Source organism: Alternaria burnsii (assembly GCF_013036055.1).
Source record: "Alternaria burnsii strain CBS107.38 chromosome Unknown 746, whole genome shotgun sequence".
NCBI classification, from domain to species: domain Eukaryota; kingdom Fungi; phylum Ascomycota; class Dothideomycetes; order Pleosporales; family Pleosporaceae; genus Alternaria; species Alternaria burnsii.
The window spans coordinates 2,479,271-2,500,613 of record NW_024066109.1 but is presented as its reverse complement, the minus strand read 5'-3'; the positions used below and the strand labels follow the sequence as shown (position 1 = coordinate 2,500,613).

At 52.4% G+C, this 21,343-nt stretch overlaps 7 protein-coding genes across 7 annotated transcripts; 3 read left to right on the top strand and 4 right to left on the bottom strand.

Annotated features, from left to right (window-relative positions):
• Positions 1-597: 597 nt before the first annotated feature.
• Positions 598-6,617, top strand: GT037_003395 (uncharacterized protein; the record flags this gene model as incomplete). The annotated part of the gene is made up of 6 exons (XM_038928442.1): positions 598-1,954; positions 2,005-2,257; positions 4,562-4,655; positions 4,815-5,102; positions 5,239-5,487; positions 5,556-6,617. Coding segments are annotated over 6 exons (3,303 nt in total), but the record flags the coding sequence as incomplete, so codon positions are not given.
• Positions 6,618-6,909: 292 nt separating this feature from the next.
• GT037_003394 (cytochrome b-c1 complex subunit mitochondrial precursor) lies at positions 6,910-9,327 on the bottom strand (the record flags this gene model as incomplete). The annotated part of the gene is made up of 7 exons (XM_038928441.1): positions 6,910-7,018; positions 7,226-7,257; positions 7,334-7,460; positions 7,795-7,886; positions 7,940-8,787; positions 8,836-9,010; positions 9,070-9,327. 7 exons carry the CDS (start codon positions 9,325-9,327, stop codon positions 6,910-6,912), a joined length of 1,641 nt encoding a protein of 546 aa, XP_038789719.1.
• Positions 9,328-9,619: 292 nt separating this feature from the next.
• GT037_003393 (uncharacterized protein) lies at positions 9,620-11,855 on the top strand (the record flags this gene model as incomplete). The annotated part of the gene is made up of 3 exons (XM_038928440.1): positions 9,620-9,646; positions 9,710-9,766; positions 9,894-11,855. The coding sequence occupies 3 exons, from the start codon at positions 9,620-9,622 to the stop codon at positions 11,853-11,855; spliced, it is 2,046 nt and encodes a 681-aa protein (XP_038789718.1).
• Positions 11,856-12,521: 666 nt separating this feature from the next.
• Positions 12,522-13,829, bottom strand: GT037_003392 (uncharacterized protein; the record flags this gene model as incomplete). The annotated part of the gene is made up of 1 exon (XM_038928439.1): positions 12,522-13,829. The coding sequence occupies one exon, from the start codon at positions 13,827-13,829 to the stop codon at positions 12,522-12,524; it is 1,308 nt and encodes a 435-aa protein (XP_038789717.1).
• A 612-nt stretch (positions 13,830-14,441) lies between these two features.
• On the bottom strand, positions 14,442-16,053 carry GT037_003391 (uncharacterized protein; the record flags this gene model as incomplete). Its single annotated transcript, XM_038928438.1, has 2 exons — positions 14,442-15,967; positions 16,032-16,053. The coding sequence occupies 2 exons, from the start codon at positions 16,051-16,053 to the stop codon at positions 14,442-14,444; spliced, it is 1,548 nt and encodes a 515-aa protein (XP_038789716.1).
• A 776-nt stretch (positions 16,054-16,829) lies between these two features.
• Positions 16,830-17,246, top strand: GT037_003390 (uncharacterized protein; the record flags this gene model as incomplete). Its single annotated transcript, XM_038928437.1, has 1 exon — positions 16,830-17,246. One exon carries the CDS (start codon positions 16,830-16,832, stop codon positions 17,244-17,246), a length of 417 nt encoding a protein of 138 aa, XP_038789715.1.
• Positions 17,247-17,364: 118 nt separating this feature from the next.
• GT037_003389 (uncharacterized protein) lies at positions 17,365-21,163 on the bottom strand (the record flags this gene model as incomplete). The annotated part of the gene is made up of 5 exons (XM_038928436.1): positions 17,365-18,053; positions 18,106-19,421; positions 19,684-19,795; positions 19,969-20,053; positions 20,111-21,163. The coding sequence occupies 5 exons, from the start codon at positions 21,161-21,163 to the stop codon at positions 17,365-17,367; spliced, it is 3,255 nt and encodes a 1,084-aa protein (XP_038789714.1).
• Between the last annotated feature and the right edge of the window lie 180 nt (positions 21,164-21,343).

Here is a 21,343-nt window from a genome sequence, read left to right as displayed (position 1 = left end):
CGACTTTATGTCGCTGAATGATACACCTAGCTTATATCTCGTATCTTCCATACTCTGAAGACGACTTCCTCCAATGCATAGTCTGGGTCTTTACGTCTTTACCCCGCACCTAGCATCCGCCCTAACGAGCGGCTGAGTGTATCTACCCAATCATCATCGCTTTCAAAGTACCTCAGACCTAACAGAAAGGAATACTTCTTGGGCATGGGATGAGATCCGTTCCGGTATCTGGCAGCTTAGCGCTGACCCCATCACCGGAAATGTAGCACCTGCATGAGCCTTATACGCTATCGCTGCATCGATCATGCAAACACGGCACAAAGTGTCATTCAGCCCCTTGACGTGCGCGATTCGGCAATACATGCGATGATAATTCCGAGGAAGCAGGCCTTACAGTCGTTGGTGGTGCTTACGGGGCGTGAATGTCAGACGATTCGATGCAACAGGATGCCTTACGCCCAGCGACTTGATACTAGTAGATTAAAAGTTCTGGTAATAACCTCGGCACTTTGGATTGACATGTTTGCCTGGATATCGAGGGGCCCGTGGGGCGACAGGGCGTACAGGCCATCGCCACACTTGTAGCATATATTGCAGGTTGATGCACGACCAATTTCTGTCAAGATCCAATTCTTTAGTGAACAGGACACCATGGCGACCAGCAAAGCGATTGATACTGACATCCTCATCGTAGGCGGAGGATTCGGTGGTGTGTATGCAGTATGGCGATTACGGGCTGAAGGTTTCAAAATCCATCTGTTCGAAGGCACTCCGCGGCTAGGCGGTGTATGGAGCAACAACACCTATCCCGGAGCTCGAGTCGACTCGGAGTTTCCCTTTTATCAGCTTTCAATCCCTGAAGTATACAAGACATGGACCTGGTCCGAACGGTTTCCCGGGTGGCAGGAATTGCAAGGATACTTCGACCATGTTGACAAAGTTCTCAGCATTGGCAAAGACTGCACGTTCAATGCACGGGTAAACAAGGCCACTTTCGATACCGAGCTCGGTCGCTGGACAGTACAGACTGAACAAGGCCATGTGGCTACCTGCAAGCACCTTTTGCTGTGTACGGGCTCGACTTACAAGCAACATATGCCAACATGGGAGGGCCTCGACCAATACACTGGAACGCTATTACACTCTAGCAAGTGGCCGAAGGAAGGCGTGGACATACATGGCAAACGAGTTGCAGTCGTTGGAAGTGGCTCAACAGCTCTGCAGATCGTGCCGGAGATGGCAAGAGAAGCTAAACAGCTCGTGGCCTTAATCCGTACGCCAAACATGGCACTTCCTATGAGACAGCGGAAACTCTCTTTGGAGGAGCAGGATTCGCTCAAGGGGATTTTGAACAGCGTGCTGAGGACCGCTGCTCGAAATTCATTCAGCGGATTCCCATACAATCCACCACCTGTTCCATCACCGCAGATGCTATCGGAAGAGGAAAGAGAAAAGTTTCTCGAAGAGCTATATCAACGCGGCGGCTTCAACTTTGCAGGTGGAAACTTTTCCTCTGCTTTGGTCGATCATAAAGACAACCGCATGGTATACGACTACTGGGCCCGGAAAACGCGTGCGCGAATCCAGGACCCAGTGAAGCGAGATATCCTCGCGCCTCTCGAGCCACCACATCCCATCATAGCGAAAAGGAATGGTCTTGAGCAGGATTACTACGAGGTGTGCGATCAGGATCATGTCAGAATTGTGGATCTGAAAGCGACGCCTATTGAGACCTTTACAAAGGCAGGCTTGCAAGTTGGAGGGGAAGAGATACCACTTGATATCATCGTACTGGCGACAGGCTTCGACAATTACACAGGCGCATTCTCTACCATGGGCATCGAAGGAACTGATGGAAAAACATTGATGGATCAGTGGAAGGATGGTGTTCGAACGCATCTGGGTTTGGCGGCTCCTCGTTATCCTAATATGTGGATGGTATACGGGCCTCAAGGTAAGCTGCATCGCTCAAACAGCGAGATGATACAGCTAACAGCGATGAAGCGCCAACTGCATTAGGTAACGGACCGACGATAGTTGAGGTTCAGGTCGACATCGTTGTGGACATGATCAAAAAGGTGCGGGAGGAAAAGATCAAGTACCTTGATGCCACCCCTGAAGCGGCACAAGCATGGGCAGATGACATTGCAGTAACGAGCAAGATGTTGGTGTTCGAGGATGCGGACAGCTGGTACATGGGCGCAAACATTCCTGGGAAGAAGAGAGAGATGTTGAATTATCTGAAAGGCTTGGTCGAGTATGACAGGTCGTGCAGGGCTGCAATGCCGGATTGGGAAGGGTTTGTTGTTGAGAGATAAGAGTGCAACACATGAGGGTGCGGGTCAAGTGGATGCGGTCCCTATCGCATCGCAGCGACTAACTCTAATACGAGGTATACTCTTGAGCCTGCCAACATCAGCCCATGAAGAGTATAAGGTAGGACGTGCGCCAATGCTTAGGACAGAGTGTCAAGTCTAATTCGTTGCCCACAGGTAGTAAACGCTTTATCTATCATATCGCACAAAAGTTGATCTTATACTTTTCTATAACTAAATACAATCCATAAGGACCAAAAGCCCTCGGATCCGGATCGTCCCACAGCAACTTCAGCAAGTTCGACGCTGTCTTCATATGACCCATGTGGCATTTAGAAAAGTCAAGAGCTGCGAGCAGAAAATCCTGGCGTGACTTGGATGTCAAGCATGAGCCACAGATAATGACAGGCCAGAGCATCGTGTAATCAAATGATAGCTCTGAGAGGGTCGTGGCAAGATCCAGAATGGCGCATGCGTGCGTGTGGAGCGAGGCACGAACGTCTTGATCTGTACATAGTTGGCCAGCCATCGAAGAAGACAGGTAAATGTAAAGGGCGTGGCGATAGACTTCTCCAGCTATGCGGCGCTCTTTGTACCGACTTCTGATAGCTGTTGCGCAAGTCGTGGGTGCGACAATGCTTGAATCGCTTGCTTGTTCCGATAAGGGAGGCAAAGACCAACCGTCTATCCGAGCTTTAAGTATCCTGTACGTGTCCAACAAGACAGGTCGATAATTTGCCGCACCACCCCTATCTTGTGCGACGCTATCACTTTCGACAGCATCTTCTCTCAACCGACTGGCAGCAAATACTGAGATCAACGGTATGAGTTCCAACAGGCCATGTGAGCCTCCAAGCATAATGCCGCGATAGACAGACTCACCAATCTCATCGAGGTGAATGATGAACGAATCAAAGACTAGCGTGCGTTCTTGGATGGCAGCATGCGGGGTCAAAGTATTGGCAAGGACGAGGTATGCGTATAGCTCACACATAAAGCCAAACAGTTGACGGCAAGAGTCAGTGGGTAGACTCCGTGAGTGAACCCGTAATGACAGGATGAGTTGTCTGCTTGCACGAAGATGCTGAAACATCTTTCCTTGGGTATCACCAGATATCACCTTCAAAGGCAAAGCGAGCCTGGTGTTAGCAGGTTTACAGCAGGATGGGAAGCGTGCATGGAAGCATCTTTGCACATACCTCATAGTGACATAGTATGATGAGAACAACAAGAAGACGTAAAGTCTTAATAGAATCTTCAAGGCCGGTTCCGAAAGATGCAAGCTCTGTCCGCAGGCTGCGAACGACAGCAGCATAGTGACTCCATGTTGCACGCGACACAAGCCCTTCTTCGATGTTATCGTACCCTGAATAATGAATTCCACTGAGAGCGAGGAGGCTATGCATGACAAGGTCATCGGAGATCGCCATGTGCAAGAGCAATCGCACAAAGGGATTGCACGAGGGTGGGAAAGGTACGAGGTGAGTACCCGTCCGGGTGACGTAGTGCTCTAGCAAAGTTCCAGATATCTTGGTCAGAAAACATGGACGCTCTGGGCTCAGGAAAGTGAGACGTGACAAGTTCCAGACAGCGATAGCTTCCGTATTGATGTAGCTTTGGCGGGGTTCTTGTTGTTTGAGGCGCATCCCTGTAGCCAGTGGAGTGGGCGATCGCGTGGATGCAGAGGGAGCAGGCCAACGACATGCCACATGGCTGCGCAAACAGCCAGAACAAGTTGGATGTTGTTCGTCACATTTCTTCTTCCGTTGTCTACACGTAAGACACCCAGAAGTGGACCTTGGAAAGTTGCGGCTAGGTCTGCGTAATGCTTCCGTAAACGAATTGGTTGTAGGGACGGCGCTGCGCGTTTCCATTTAGTATTGGCATACGATATAGGGGCGCGATTCCTCGACAAGTGGGTTCTGCGTGTGGTGTCCAAGTAAGTACAGACATTCAGATGGGACCTTGGGAGAATACTCAGCGGCTACATGCTTATCGATACGGCGGCTAGATACTGGAACGCGGCTAGATAAGATGCTGTCGGCCCTTTTTCTCTGATTCCGCGGGGCAGCGAAAATATGGCATATGGCTATTAAAACCTCCCTTAGCCTGTACCACTTGTAATTCGATTCATGGCTTCTGTATGCTGTTCAAAGCTATACCTCGGCACGATTTGGACAATCTTCGCTCTGCATTGGCATAGTCGCAGAACTGTTTGCAAACTTCCCGTCATAATGACGATGAAGACTGTCCAAGGAAGCTGAAGGCCAAGGTCTGGAACTAATCACCGTCGTGATGGATAAGACCGAGGACTGCGACTTCCCTGCGATTGATACACCAGTAGGCCAATAGAAAGTGTTAACGGAGCTTGACGGACTACGGTGACTCCAACAGTCAGCTTTACAAAACGCATATAAAAGTCTCTGGACCAACGCATCACTAATGGTCATCACTCAAGCGCTCATCATCACATCCAGATTCGATACATTGTGATCTCAGCTGGGCCAGCATAGCGATGGCTCGTTCCCCAGTGCTTTCGGGGAACAGGCACTTCTAGCAGCCAAAAATCTCCTCGACGTGGTCAGAGCAGCTGGCACCTCAGCCAAGGACATTATGAAGCTGACGTTCTACATCGTCGACTGGAGCGAGAACATGCATGAGGAACTGTTTGGTGCTCTCTCGCTACTTGCAATTAGCGACGGTGGGACTCCCCTGCAACCCACCACGGCTCTCATTCCAGTCCCGAGACTTGCTTTCTCGGAAGCCAAGTTCGAGATCGAAGCAGTGGTGTGTTGGAGGCCTGGCACAGATCTGGACTGTCGAGGAGGACGGCACTAATCAGCCTTCGCATGCTAAGGAGGTCGATGTCGTCGTCATTGGTGGTTGATTCTCCAGTCGCATGGTAGCATACGATATCCATCAGGTTGGTCTCAGCGTCATGCTCTTGGAAGCCAAGCATCGCATCGGCGGCCGGAGTCGCACGCAGAAGCTGAGAAGTGGCCCTGGACTTGTGGAACTGGGTGCGATGTGGATTAAGAAGGTCACACAACCAACCGTTTATGAGCTGACGAGGCGTTTTGGACTCGACTGCAAGGACCAATACCTTCAGGGTGGTGTGATATGGGAGCTGCATGACGGGAGTTTTGTACGGGCCAGTACGAACCTGCCAGAGGTAAGATAAGTCCCGTGGATCTGAATGAAGCACATGGAGACTAGACTAATGTTAATCCTTTAAGATAGATTGGAAACCCAGAGATGGCGGAGAGACTTCGCAAGCTCGTGAAAACCTTAACCCTGGCCGCAGAGGAGACAAATATCCACAACCTTGAATCGTTTCCCAAAGAGGAAGACATCAGTGTTTCGGATTGGTTGACTACGAAAGGTCTGTATAACGATGCTTTACTCCAGGGCCTTGCAAGGTTCCTCACCACGGCATGGGTTGGTCGCGAACCCCACGAGTGTGGGATCCATTATATCCTGGACTACGTCAAGTCAGCCGGCGGCCTCGCGAGCATCAATACCCATGGTCCAGGGGGAGCGCAAGCATTAAAGATCAAACAAGGAACATCCGCTATTGCGACTGCGTTAGCAGGTGCTATTGAGCCCGGATCTGTACAGATCAATGCTCCGGTTGACAGCATCACGCAGTACGGGGATATCTGCGAAGTAACCACTTCAAACGGAACCAGATATCAGGCAAAGAAGGTCATCCTTGCCATTCCCACCAACACATATACAAATATTCGATTCAGCCCTCCGCTGCCCCATTCGAAGAGAGCCCTCGTAACGCGTACGAAGCCTGGTATTTATGCGAAGATCATTGTAACGTATACGTCGTCGTGGTGGAAAGACGCAGGGCTACAGGGCAAGTTTATGTCCATGAAGGGCCCCATCTGCTTCTCTTGGGATATCAGCGACGATGCGACAAAGCAGTACTCGCTTGCTTTGTTTGTTGCTGGTAATACCGCCGCAGCTTGGCACCAATTGAGCGAGCTGAGTCGTGAGGAGGCGCTCATCGACCACCTAGTTTCCTTTGTCGGACCTGAACTAGCTGACAAAGCGCGAGACGGCCTCGAGGTGAATGCTGTCGAATGGACCAAGGAGCCGTATCTTGATGGTGCACCTACTAGTGCTATGGGACCGGGGATGTTGAGGACCCATGGCCGAGCGCTACGCGAGCCATTTGGAAACCTGCATTTCGCAGGTGGTGAGACCGCATACGAGTGGAAGGGCTATCTAGAAGGTGCTATCACAGCTGGGAAGCGTGGCGCAGAAGAAGTGGTAAAAGCCCTGAAGGACTAACATGCGCCTTGGGAAGCGGCTCAGTATCGTGTAAAGCTCTGATCAGATAGCTGGAATGTATGTTCGGTGGTGTAAAATCATTTCGAATGTGGATGGTGCGACAGCGTGGACAAGTCAATGAACCACTATTCCCAGAACGCCAGCAGTGATTCTCCGGGTATCCTGAAAACGCAACCAATCTCTCCCTAAAACGCCAAGTACACCCTCGTCCGATCCATCAGCCGAGATACACCAACAGATACTGGTTCGCTCATTAAGGATCCAGCACATGCTCAATCCAGCCTGCGCCACCCTAGCCCTTGTACTTCCTCAACACATCCTCACTAACCCTCTTCACGCTCCTCGCCGACAAAGCCCTCTCGCCGCGTTGTTTGCTTTTGATACTTGCTTCGTTGATGAGTCTGAGATTGCGCGTCAGCCCACGTCTCCCTTTCCACTAATTTCCCCCCAACGTCCACGGCGACACAACCCGATTCCCCCCGCTTTCCCTCCCACTTTTCCGCATCTCTCAGAGAACTCGCTGTCGATCCCATTGCGTATCGCAGTGCAAGGTATGGGCGTCGTGTCGCCATCACGTAGTGGAATATTGTCAGGTGGTCGGTACGTACTCTTGCATGAACAACGCATAATTGAGGTAGATCTGTGTTGCATGTTAGTCTTGTGCTCTTGCATGGCTTTCCGTTTCTCTTCGGTTCACCCGTATCCATCAGACGTACCAGTATATCTACATTCTTGCTCATCTGCCGGTTCGAATGCGCCTTCACGATCTTCTTGACGGTGCCGCGAGGGTACAGAGTTGGCGCCATAGTAGGTTCTGAAGCACACTGCAAGAGAGCTTTGTATCTGGCTGCCAGGTGGTACGTGCAATGGGCTGTTGGCGGTGGGGGTGGGGGCGGGGGTGCCTTGTTGTGAGATGTGCAGTGAGACGTGTTTGGGTTGACGTCGATGTTGGGCGGTTTGGTCCGTGCGTTGACGCGCTGGCACGTGGCAGGCGAGAGCAGCATCAATCATACAAGAAGGAATGTGACTGGTTGTCTCACGCAGGCACAGCATAACTTGGACTGTTTTCGAACAAAAGAACTCTCATACGAGATCGCATCTATCAGGGACTATCACAAGATAATGTTACACAAACGAGATTCTCCATCTAACTGCGCTACATAATCACTGTATTTACACCTTGAGGCCGAGATCCGCAGCGTACGGTAGTACGAAGAGATCACCGACGGACGATACGGAGGCGGTGTTCTCGAGGAGTTCCTTGGCAGCCTGAACGTCTTGTTAGCACGTAGCACATTGGAAATGATGTCGCAGAAACTCACCTTCTTGACAGCCTCTTCTGTTACGCCATCGATCTTCTTAGCAACCTCGTCGATCTGGTACGGCTGAGTGTTGTGGATCAAACCGTTGCCGGTGAGCTCCAGACCAGCGCGGATGTCCTGGCCGTGCTCGAGCTCCTTGAACTTGGCAGCGGCCTTTGCCTTGGACACCTCTTCGCTTGAGATTTCACCAGCGGCAATCTTCTTGATAGCATCAACAGAGGCCTGGGCGGTTTGGGCAACAGCCTTGGCAGATCCGGTGATGGTGGTGTAGAGGAGGCCGGCGTCGGAGTAGATGGCGCTGGTGGTCTTGACCTTGGCGCCCTGAGCAGCCGCCTGGCCGAGCTTGGTGAAACCCTGCGACCATTTGACGGCCGACTCTCCACCAAGCAGCGAGCTGAGGACAGCGATTTCAGGCTTGTAGAACTTGCCGGTGAAGGAGCTCGAGCCGGGGAAGGCAATGACCATGGCGTTACCACTGTCGTGCGCGATACGCTCCTCACCACCAAAGTACTTGGATTGGTCGGCACCAATGCTGGACTCCTGGAGAGGGGCGCTGGGCACGTTCTCGAAGAACTCACCGACCCACTTGGAGAACTCGCCGTGGTCGGCACCGTTGGCTACAACAGCAAAGTTGGGCTTCGCGTAAGCAATCTTGGAGTACCACTCAATGGTCTCGGCGTCGAGGTACTTGGTGTAGGGCGTGGGCGCGGCCGAGGCAGTGGGGACACCGAGGCCGCGGTGGAAGGCAAGGCTGTGGGCAGACTGGGTGGCCATGTCGGTGACGCTGGCGAGGAATTTCTTGTGGGCGAAGTTGATCATGGGGAGGACCTCCTCGGCGTAGACGTGGGCTGTGCTGTGTCAATTCCATCTCCATTGAGTCATTTCAAGGTTCATACGCTGGTACTTGGTGGAGCTGGCGACCTCGCCGAGCAGCTCGACAAAGTAGGGCAGGTCATCGCGGAGGAACTTGGCCTCGAGCACGAGGTTCTCGCGCGAGTGGTGGGCGTTGAGGCTGGCGCCCAGAAGCTCCGACTCGCGTACAATGCGCAGCGTCGACCGTCTCTCGGTTCCCTAGTTCCAGAGCGTCAGTTGGCTCTTGGATGCCTTGTTGCTGGACAAGATGTTCGTACCCGGAAAGCGAAGTTGGCAAGACCCTCGGTCAGGCCAGGCAGCGGCTGGAAGCGCGTGCCGGCCTTTGCAACCAGGGCCAGCGTCGTCGTAGGGCCGGCAAAGTCTCTGCTGGCGTACTTGACGCCCTTGGCCTCGCCGGACTGGTACTGAAAGGAGCCTGAAGCTGGGGCAGCGAGTCCGCGGCGCTGGCACTGGGAGACGGGCGGCACGCGGGCGGCACGCTGCGCGCCCCGGCAGGCGGTCGTTCGGGAGAGCATCGTGTGGAAGGCGCCGGGCGGAGGGCTGATTCGGGTGTGGGGGACGGCAATGGATGGAGACGTCTGGTGGTGAGGCAAGACTACGACAATGATACCAAAGTTCGTAAAACGCCAAGACTCGTAAGTGCGAACGCTCCTACCCTAATTGGCCGGAGCTTGGGAAGAAACGACCCCACCCGCCATCATTTTCCAGACCATCACTTTTCCTCCACAGCATTCAAGACGCGCCCACCAATGTCTCCACGGTAGCATTACTCCATCCTAGATATCTGGCAAATATCTAGGCCCAAACATGTCTTACAACCAGCGAGAGACTCCGGTAAGATGCGCCGCCGCCGCGCCTATGCGCCAGACGAATGAATCATAACCAACCATCCTTCAGGTCCTTGCTGAACTCTGCACCTTCCTTGTCGAGGATGTCTACGGTGAACTTGCGGCTGTATGTCTGACCGAGCAATCTTCCTGATCCAACTATCTGCCGCGCATTGTCGCGCTCAGGCGCAGAAATCTTCCTACTTCAGGCATGCGACGGGCGCATTCAACCACACTGTTCTAACTACTCGTAGCGCGTCTATTCAATCCTCGCGCGCCATGGGCGCCAGAGTCTCGCATCCATCGCACGCGCTTCCTACTTGAACGGGCGACAGATCAAGTATGGCCTCGTCATCCTCCTCCAGCAACACCTCATCTTCCACTCCGGCAGCGATGCGCCCTTGACCTACTATGAGATCGACTGGCAAAATTCCTACGCAATCGTCCGCTTCGGCAAGGTTGTCAAACTGGTCGAAGACCGCTTCGGCAAGAAAGCCGCAAATGTCATGTCCAACCTGCTTGCCCTCGGCCACACGCGCATCGCCGATTTGAAGGAAGCTTACTTCCCGCCCGAAACCGAAAGCGACGATGACTCAGACAACGGCACTGCCAACGGCGCAGGCTCCAAGCGGAAACGGACCAACGGCAACCACGTCAACGGAATAGTGAAGACAAATGGCGTCGCGAACGGCATGCCGTCCGAGTTGGACGACGCAAAGCCAGACCTCACAAACGGCCATGGAAAAACTAACGGCGTACACAAGGCCGATAAGGCGTCAAAGGTCGACAGCGTAACCCACAACGGCGCGCCAGAAGAGCCTGGGCAAGAGCAGGATGACAGCGATATCACCTCTGTCGACGAGCTATACGAGCTCATACAGCTATTGATAGAGCGTGGGTGGGTCAGGACAGTTACCGAAACGCAATACCTGTCCCCAGGTGACATGCACGACATGCTCTACCAAGAGTCCATTGAGCAAGACAACGCAGGCATCACACCTACCGGTACCAAAGACAAAGACGTCGTTAACAGAGGCACCCTGGAACGTAAACGGGCAATGCGTGACGAATGGCTCACGGTTCCCAAGTTCGCAAAAGGCGGACAACCCAACGGCGCCAACAAGCGCATGAAGATGAACGGCGCAAATGGCTACGCAACTCCCTCATCCGACGACGATCTTGTCATACGCGTCAACCCGGAGAAGATTGCAGTCGCCATGCGGTCGGAGCAGCTTGTACACCTCGTAGAGCAACGTCTGGGATCCGTCACCGCGCGTGTGTACCAAACCATGTTGCGCATGCTCGAATCCAAGACACCCCGGTGCTGGGAAGAATGGCCCGATCCACCTCTCCCCGGCGGTGAATCTGGCGACGCCTCGATTGACCCTCGCTTCCTTGTGACCGCGCGCGACGTTGCGACGAAGCTCAGCCGCGAGCGTGGTGATCTCGATATCTTCGAGGGCATCGACCCCAACGCCGCTGTGCAAATCACCCGTAAAGGGCATGTCAACCGCACAAACATCTGGACGCAACCGACCGATCCCACAAAACTGAACATGGAAGAGAGGACCAAGGTGGTGGATAAACACATCCAGATGTTGGCTGAAGATCCCTTCCACTTCGTTACCTGGCATTCTCGTGCTGGCTTCTCACAATGGCATATTGAGTTTGACGAAATCGCCCGCCAGATGATACAAACGGAACTCGAAAACACCATCTCGGCACGCAAAGGTTCGTTGGGAGTTAAGCTCGTACGCGCCCTGCGCAAAAAGGGTAGACTGGATGAGAGAGCCATGTGCAACGTGATGATGATGTCGGCTGCAGACGTCCGGGGCATTGTAAATGATCTCACTATTCAAGGTTTCGTTCAAACACAAGAGATACCCAAGGTAGATCGCCGCGAAGCAAAACACTCGCTCCATCTTGTGTGGTACGATCGACAGCGCGCGAGGGAGAAGTTGCTGCATGATACATACAAGGGTATGGTGAGAATCTTGCAGAGGATCAGGTACGAAAGGGAGAAGATTGAGTTCACCCTTACCAAAGCCGAGCGTTCTGATGTCGTTGGAAACGAAGAAAAATGGCTGAGCACGCGCGAGTTGGATGATTTAAGAAAGTGGAAGGAGGTGCAGGAGAAGCTGCTGCTGCAGTTGATGCGCGAGGATGATCTTGTTGCTGCGTTGAGGGACTTTCATGGTCCCTTGGTGTCTGCTTGATCGACAGATATGGAGATGGTGCGAGAATGGGGAGCGGAGGAGTGTGCAACAAGAGCTGATGTGATGGCAATGGAAGAACTGACATGGCGTTTCATGGTTTGGGACATACATCTGGTTCGGCTCGCTTCCCCCGATCCAGCCACCAAAAAGCATTCGGTACGAGCGATACCCTTTGAGCATATGGGCGGCGTTTTTATTGTAATTGACTTGTAGCATTTCTGGGAGGAAAAACGCGTACGAGTTTGATCTTTGCTGTAGATCGCGCTATGTAGTATATACTTGGACGAGTTCGAAAACCTTTTCTGCATGTGACATGAGGGCTACCACCAGGAATCCGTTAGCTGGGAGTGCTGTGTGAGATGGGTTTCACATCGTGAGTATGCTTGCACGATGCTATGACAACAGATAATCTCGCGTACATCCCAAATGAGAATCTTGACTCTCTTGTCTCCATGACCATCTAATCTCAACAGAGTTTTCGACACCATGGGTCCGTAGTCCACACCCACAAACGCAGGGCATGCTTACCGGTCCCTGCTTCAATACATTCAGGAATCGTCAGCTGTGCTTCTTGAGCTAAAAAGCGAGGAACTCTAAAGCCTTGCGCACTGATTTGTCTGACCTGTACGCAATATCTTACTTGGTACTTTGCTTAATACAATCCTCCTAACTATCGACGTTTCTCAAAAACTCTTCTAAACTCTGATTTAGAAACGCGTGCGCGGTCTCAGGGGTAGCATCAAGGGAGGCATTCACAGCTCTCAAAAAGTAATCACCGGCCAAATACGCCTTCGTCGCGTTAATGGAGCCTGTCCAACTGCGCGAGCCATCTTTAGCAGTCGCATTGAAGTACATGTATGTGTCTTGCGGTAGGTACGAGATCCAAGGGCAGACGTCGTAATCGTACAAGATGGTGGTTTTTCCGCACCATGTTTGTTTAGTCTCGATACTCGCCGTGATGAACAATGCGAGCATGAGAAGGAAAAGGATAGCGGAGTATAAGCGGTACCACAACGTCGACACTCCAGGAACGACGGTAGTTCTGTCCTGTGCTCTTGCGATATTGAGGATGAAGATGACGGCACTTCCGAAGCTGAAGGTGCACCAGAGCATGAGTGAAAAGAGTCCCGTGCCGGTAATGTAAGTGGAATAGTAAATGGTATTTTTCAAAAGCCGATAGGTCCACAAGCCGCTTAGGCTCGCCATGCCTAGTAGTGGAGTTAAGAAGATGATTCTCGCGATGTAGCCATGAATGCTTGTCCGAGGGCGGAATTCTTCGTAGCTGGTATCGTCCCTTGTCTGAGGTGGCCACTGAGGCGTGTCGTCGTCTGACAATGGTACGGTGCTCAACTCGTGGTATCCTGCTTTTGTCGTTGTGGTGACTTGACTGGCCCTCTTGTTGCTTAGATCTATGTCGTAGTGATTGTACGCGAAACCATCCGTGATCCAGAGAGCTGAGGGAAGCCGTATGAGACCCAGCAGCGCAAGTGGCAGGAACACGGTAGCCAAATTCATGTCGTTGTTGAATTCCTCCATTAAGAGCAACTCGTACAAAGCCTGCACGCCCTGCAATGTCACGATTACAGTATTCATGAACGACTTCGACAACAGCTCTGCGTGACTTTTAGGCGGTAACCTTATACAATACTTCCCCCCCTCTCTTATCATATCTTCACTTCCATTCCAGCCATTCGTCGTCCAAAAAAGCGCATTGGACGAGGCCAGAATTTCGCGATTCCAGTTTCTGGCACGAATCCTGCGATCGAATATAATGAAGTAACGCCAGATGATTGATGTAGGGTTCCAGAATACAGCATAGTCGATCCATCTTGGTGGCTTGGCGCAGAGGTATATTGGCTCCGGGGCGCCTGCTATTACGTGGACAATGAGAGGAGCAAGGGCGAGTGTCCAGAGACTTAGAAGCTTGCCTAAGTCGAGCCCTGGGTGGTCGGAAGTAAAATGCACGAAGGTCATTTTATACGAGCAGAGATGTTACTGCCGAATGTGGATCAATTATAAGCATGCAGTCGGAGATCACCCTGCTCTTATACAGTTTCTTGTCATTTGTTTTTCAGCTTTCGCTTCGACATGGCACACATGTTGCTGGTTCCGTTGTCAGCCACATATATCATAGCTGAGACAGAAGATAGATGATTGGCTCCTTGGCATGCACTGCGACATCTCGACCGCGACTACAGCCTACAGCCTAGCATAAACATGTACTCATCCCACGCTTCTAGACCGGTCTTTGGAGCGCCCCGACGTGATACCCAACAGCATAGCTAAGGCGGCTAACAAGATTTGTCCCCTGAAAGATCGCAACCCCACGCTTTACAGTAGGATTCCACCACAACATCAAATGTAATCGTTACTTTTAGAGCTGGCTACATATTACTCAGACTCTAGACTACTTCCTATATCATATAATAGTAAATTAATAAGCTATCTAGAGCTAAAGTGTATAACTATTCTAACAGCTGGTCTAGACTTCGGTATTAAAAGAGTCATTTCTAAGAATGTGAGTTTCTATGAACGCTTGTGCGTACGCAGCACTAGTATGATCAGAGATCGAAAGGCATCCTTGAGTTACACTAGTATGACGACCTGCTTCTCGATGCCGTGAAATAGGTAATCTTCGTCTCGAGGAACGTGCTTAAGGAAAGCTATACCCACCCTTCGAAAATGTTTGTCTTCTCCCGTTTTGCATAGCAAGAGACAACCCGCATTTCGTTTCCCAAGTTCACCAGATGACACCTCTAAGCAGACGACTTCGAGAGGCAGGTCCTGATCGTCTCGGTCTAGGAACAGTGAACTTCTGAAGCGTCCGTGTTCAGTTTCCAGACACACTGCTGGATCATGTGGTTTTCCTCTGACCACGGTGCCACTGCACAATCTGCCTCGAGCGCACATGCTACTACCTGGACATACTCTGCCATATGGGTCCTGACCAGCGAGTTTTATATTGATGCTTATAATTTCCAGTTCGAAATTGATGCCATCAACGAAAGTGACCGCACCAATTGTTGATGCCCAGGACCACGATGGGGCGCAGTATACCCCTTGATGGGTCTCTTTCGATGCTTGGAAGTGGACACACCACTCAAGGCCTTTGGGCATTTGATCTTGCCACAGTCCGGCGGCATAGGAACTGTCGAATCGCTGTGAAAATGTTCGCGCAATTCCACTCAGAGCAGGAAGTCTGTCTGCTTCGTATGTCAAGACGCATGCAGAAAACTGCCCCACTACGTTTCTCCACAAGATCGCCGGTGAAACCTGACCATCTATGCCATCCGTCTTGTGTAATGGATCACAGAAGACTCGAAAATTAGCGTATAGCCTCAAGTACCAGTCGTTTGGACTTTGGATATTCGACTCAGACTGGACGATACCATTACACTCCCAGTATTTTTGGTCTTCACCGAATATTAAGTTCCTTTTCGACATGAGTCGCTCTTGAAATACCCAGCCACGCTGGAACAGCCGTGAGGCGAACGTAGAGCTGTGAAAGCTTGGAAGTGTTTCATGGACAAAAACACTAAACTCCGATGCCCCATTGGCATTTGTGTATGGTAAAGCTGCTATTTCTTTGACTGTGGCACGATCTCGAAAGAAGCCTCCCTGACTATCTGATGCAGAGGCAGCCATAATAGTCAAAAAAGCGCCCTTGTAGATGTCTGCCATCTTAGCGGACTCGGTCTCCCAATCAGCCAAGTTGTCTTGAATGATACACAAGGAGTCGATCCACATATAGCGTATGCCAAGCCCGCGTGCGATATGTATAGCATCTTGAAATGTTTGAGGGAGCTGTTTCCAAGGTATTGAGATGTGAAATAGCTCAAAAGTTTCGGATGTAGTAAGCAAAGTCTCGCCTCCCCAGCGATAGCTGACTGCTAAGTACCCTTTGTCTGGATCCGAGCCGTCCACGATCTTTATAGACGCAGACCCATCTGCAGTACCTACTGCCACCAATCTAGACGGACGGGTCGCAGTTCTAACCTGATCGTGATTATGATTGCGAATGCAGTCGTTCAACCAATCCTTTGCTCGTTCAAGATTTGAAGCGGGCGTGATACATCTGCCTGAAATATGTTTGGCGATGGCGGGAGCACTACCTGTATCAACGGTCAGCCCACAGACATCTCTCCCTAAAACTCAAAAGCAGGAACAAGTTCTCACTTTCGGTGGTAAGAACATCCATCGAAATTGCTGCTGTTTCCTTACGACAAAAGACCCCCAATTGGTCAATACCCTCGGTGACGTAATGGAAACCCGATCTTGACGATCTTGACTGACGTTTGCCGAGGTAGATATCGATTTCTCCTTCGCTTTCTCCAGATTCGAGTTCAAAACGAGAAGCAATCACCCCACAGAATGCGCAAGTCGATCTATTCTTCTCCACCAGAGCTCGGGACTTCGATATTTTGGAACCCTTCACCTCACAAAGCTGCCTAATCTCGTGTCCCATGTTGCTGCAGTCATCACAGAGGTGGTCCGCACTCCACGGAGAAGGGTCGCGTACGTTGGGCAATGTGGTAGAAGACATTTTAGGTGCTATTTAGAATCTCGTAGCGGCAGGCGTCAACTGAATGGAAGAAACGTCTGGCGACTCTTTAAAATCAAAGGACGTAGGCAGCACTCGCGACCTCTTGTGCGGGGTGCTCATGTCAGACCAATGATACCACAGCGTTACGTTTTTGGCCTTGGAAGACGTCAGAGGCTGAGTATATGCTGCATTCAAGCGATCACCTTGTAGACAACATGAAAGGCTGAGTGTCCTTCAGCTGAGAAATGTCGCGTGCGGCGCAGGCTAAACGTCGTCTCCGAGCCGCCACTAGACTACCAGGGGCTCGCGCGCGCCTCCACGTCTTGACCCCGCATTTAGCATTCACCCCAACATGCAGCGCCAAGTCCTCACATCCCCCAACCATCGACCACCATATCCACTAACTAAGTCACCTCACCCCTTCGCCCAACATGATAACAGGCATCCACCACATCAACCTCGTGGTACCCGCATCAACCCTCCACCTCGCCAACGAATTCTACTCCCAAACCCTCGGCCTCACACCACGCCCCGTACCCCATCTCCAGCGCGAAACACTCGCCTGGTTCGACATCGGCACATCAGGCCAGCAAGTCCACGTCGCAATCGGCAAGCCCGAGGACTTTGCTCATCCTTCCTCACGCCACCCTTGTTTCCGGGTCGGCAGCGTAGAAGCGCTGAACGAGCTGCAAATCAGGGTATGGGAGCACTTTGAGAGAAAAGGGGAGAGCGCGCCATTGATGGCTGATAAGCCTGGTGCGAAGAATAGTGGGGCGGAAGGCGTTGAGTATCCAACGAGGTTCTTTGCACGAGACTTTGCGGGGAACAGGTTGGAGTTTAGTGTGTGAGATACCTTGGTGAAGCAAAGGTCATATATGATATTCGTTGCAACGCCAGGACAATGCTAGCCCCCCCATGCGCTTCTCTACCTGAATGCCAGGGGAACACAACGATCTTCTTTCCATCTCAAACCAACAACATAGCAGCGACTATACCAACAACAGCCATCACACCCTGCATCTGCACCCCCAACGCCTCGCCACTACTATTCGCATTCAACTTGACGACCGCTCCCGGAAAATTACACGTCAACCGATCATTATCCGGATCCCTCCGCCCATACATGCTCTCCCTCTGCGCCCCATTCGGACAACTAAACCCCATCTGCGCAGGACAACTCCTCACAATATCAAAGCACATGTCGTCACAGGGCAACATCTCCTTGTACGGGCCAGGCTGGATGACCTCGTCAATGAGCGGATTCCTACTGCGAGCAAACGCCGCGCTGTCGTTGAAGCCAGGAATCATGTCAGGAAGGGAGCCGTTGGCAAAAGGTGTCTTGACATTCCGCGGGACGAGCGACGAGTCGTTTGCGGTCCAGTCTTCGCAGCGCGGCATGAGAACCATGCAGAGCCAGGATTTGTAGTCTTTTGCACAGTCGTCGCAGGTGCGGGCGAGCGAGTATTGCGATTCAGAGACGGTGTCGCAAGCAACTTGTGCCAGCGACTTTGTGAAGTTGTCGTAGTATTCACGGGCCTGGTCGTCGTAGATTGTTGCGAGGGCCGTGTCGTTGTATTTGAAGCGGGTGTTGGATGGTACGGCGTAGGCGACCGTGTCACAGAAGTCGAGGTCGAAGAGGACTTGGCAGGAGTCGTCTGGGTATGGTCGTTAGTAGAGCGATTGAGTGGGGGAGAGTGTGTTACGAACCGGCTTTTGTGGTCCAGTTGAAGGCCTGGAAGACCCGGCCTCCGCCTCGCGTTGTGCCTACGCGGTCGATGTATAGTGGCTCTTGGCTGCCCTCAACTACTACGAAACCATTGTATGTCTTCGCGGCTTGCAAGTTCCTGACATGGAACTGGCTCTTGGGCATGAAGCTGTCGCCGCTAAACTTCGTCGTGATACTCGTGTCAATGGTGAAGTTCCTCGTGGTGTTCACATTGAACTGTTCCTTGAGCGCGCAATATGACCGTTCCAGCCCCGTAACCGGAGTCCACTCGTCATCTGGAAAAGCGTACATGTGGAAAGGGTTCTGCGCCTTCCATTTATCGACATCCTCCGTCTTGTTCGAATCGCCCAGGTCGTACGTAATGAATAACGCAGACTCGCTGTCAGTATCCACCATGTACAGGAACGGTTCAGTGGCGTTGTAGCTGTGGTAGGGCCCGTCGGTGCTGGCAGCGAGTTCAAAATGCCAGCTGCCGAACCAGTCTTCTTCTAGCTTGGGCGCTCCAATGCCAATGTACACATCTGACGTAGCATTGAGCTCAAAACTGGCGTAGCCACCATCGAACAGCACGCCCGTTATGTTGGTTAGAGTGTCTTGCGTTGCATCTGGGCCTGGCCGTTGGTTCTGCGCTGATGTGGAGACGTACATGACGAGCTGAGGATGGTTCTTCATGGCGTCCGTCGCATTTCCGTTCGGCATAGGCTGACGACAAGTGTTGGCAGTTAGCCAGACGCGACTGCGACCAGACTGGCGCTTGTCCAGTCCAGCCTCATCCTCGTCACTCGCATTGCCTGTGCCAGGCGCAACAACATCCGCCGATCCAACTCCGTCCGAAACATTCTCCGTTCCCCGTGCTTCCAGAGCTTCCGTGGGAACGTCAAGAGCGCTTCTCATGCGCAATTCGCCCTTCTTGAACACAAAGTGCATTGTCTCCTCCGGGTTGATGTCCTTTGGCATCCCCTCGTTGTTGACCAACGTGTCAAGCACGTCGGCCTGCCGCCCAATCAGACTGCGATCGAGGTAGGCAAAGTCCGGCTCATAGCCGTCACTCTCTATGCGATCGTATCCTCCATGCCCAATCTGCGACACTTCGCCGTTGGGAAGGGCGTAAAGTACGGGGCTGTCAAGGACGTCGTGGTCGGGGGCCGCAGGGACTTCAGCAGCGTGGGCGCCAGGTATCGGGGAGCTCCATAGCGCGATACAGGCGCCTGTAGCGGCGAGGTATGGAAGCAGTCTCGACCGCAGAGGTGAAAGCTGGGGGCGTTGCATTGCCCTCTCCGCTGCCTTATCGATAGAACTGGAGCCGCATGAGTGTCTGGTGGGCGCAATGGGTGCGCTGCGAGGTGAACGAGCGTGGAGCAATCGCACGTGTAGGGAGAAGCGATGCGCGCAAATGGTGATTCGGCTTAGTACGTCAAAGGGTAGTGGTGAAGGAGTAGTGGGGGGGCGGCCTGTCAGGTCAAGTGTGGCGTAGGGTCGCGCGAAAGTGAAGATCGACCGTTGTTAGCTCCGCCAAGACATGTGGCTTCCCGCTGCCAGACCCCCACGTGGGTACGCACCTGGGCTGAACATGAACAGCTGCATACACTGAAGTCGACACAGAGGAGAGCTTGACAAACGCGAAGAGACCAATCATACCAATTCTCGATTCACAAGTTCGTTCAATCTTGACTTTGAAGAGTAAGATGCTATCGTGGCTATGTACAGTGCATCCTCTGACTCTCCCTTCTATACTTACACAGGTCTAGTCCCAATCTTCTATTCAGCCCCAGTGTTTCCACTCTATGCGAGAGCAGGGTTGGCGTTCTTCAACAACATCTCAAAGTAAGCCTGGAACCAAGTACCCGCCTCAGGCGCAGGCTTGAAAGCAGAAGCCTTGCCGCAGAAGCCATCGTATCTCGCAGCGGACTGGTCAGAAGTACCATCAGACTACACTACCGTTAGCATGCATTTCATCAGACAACCTTTCAAAGGATCATTACGTACCTCGCCACCGGGCTTGACCCAAACGAAAGCATCGACAAGCGCATTGTCAGTGTTAGTAGTAGGACGGATGCCAAAGCCAGCGCCCGAAACATTGCACCAGTCACCCCAAGCCTGCTGGCCAGTGGGCTGCTTACCGCTGCGTCCAGTGTCGACAATGAAGTGAGCTGGGAAACCTTCAGCTTTCAGCAAAGGAGCGAAAGCATTGATGAAGCGCTCCTCGTCGCAGTTCTTGCTTCCTTGGGTAATGGCAGGGCAGGTAGCGATGCGGAACGCGTTGTAGTTGCTGACGTTGGTGACGATACCACGGACGCCACGGGGCGAGCCAGCCGCCTTGTATACCTCGGCGTACAGCTTTGCAGCTGGCCCGATGTTGGCGTCCCAGCCTAGCCAGCCGGCGTGACCGCCATCGAGGTACATGTCCACGTTGGGGAAGTTGAGTGTCTTGAGGGCGTAGACAGTGAGGTCTTTGTAGGTTGACGCGGCGTTTGCGCACTTTTGTACGCCCATGTTTGTGATCATGTTAGCCAGAGAATCGGGCTCAATGGCAAGGTTGATCTTGACGTCCGGGTACTTCTTGATAATGGCGGCGATCTTGTCAATGTACTGCGTCTTATACTTGTCTGCACCGCCTTCGGCGATCTTGAGCTCGCCGTTGGAAGCAAGGGCTGCGCAGTCGCGGTCGGGCAGGTCGTAGACGACAAAGGTTCCCATAAGCTTTGCTCCTGCAGCGTTCTTGGCCTTGATGTCGGCGAGGTAGGTGTCCATGGTGGGCACCTTGGCCATTGTGTCCATCCATACGAATGAACCGACTTTGGCGACGGCGGATGCAGCGGGTTTCAAAGATGCAGCAAGCGAAGGCATGGCCAGAGTGTAGACTTCAGACGAGTAGTATGGATTGGCGTAGAAGTCCTTGCCAGCAAAAGGGTTACCAGTTGCTGCAGCGGTGGTCGTGGCGCGAGCCGTAGAGGTAGTCTTCGTGACACTGGTCGCTTGAGGCAAGGCCTGAGCCACGCCTGCTGCGAGCGCAGCAGTAAGAAGGATGTTGGATAGCATCTTGACCGAAGAAGAGACTGTGAGATGGAGTGCGTGAAGAACAATACCGTCGTCAGGAAGACATATTTGTATGTTCTGGCTCAACCCTAGTACTGGCGATCAACTTAGCCTTCATCAATACCCAAATTACTTCAGCCGGTGTCAATGTCCGTGATGCCGCCGTTGATGCGTTTCAAAACT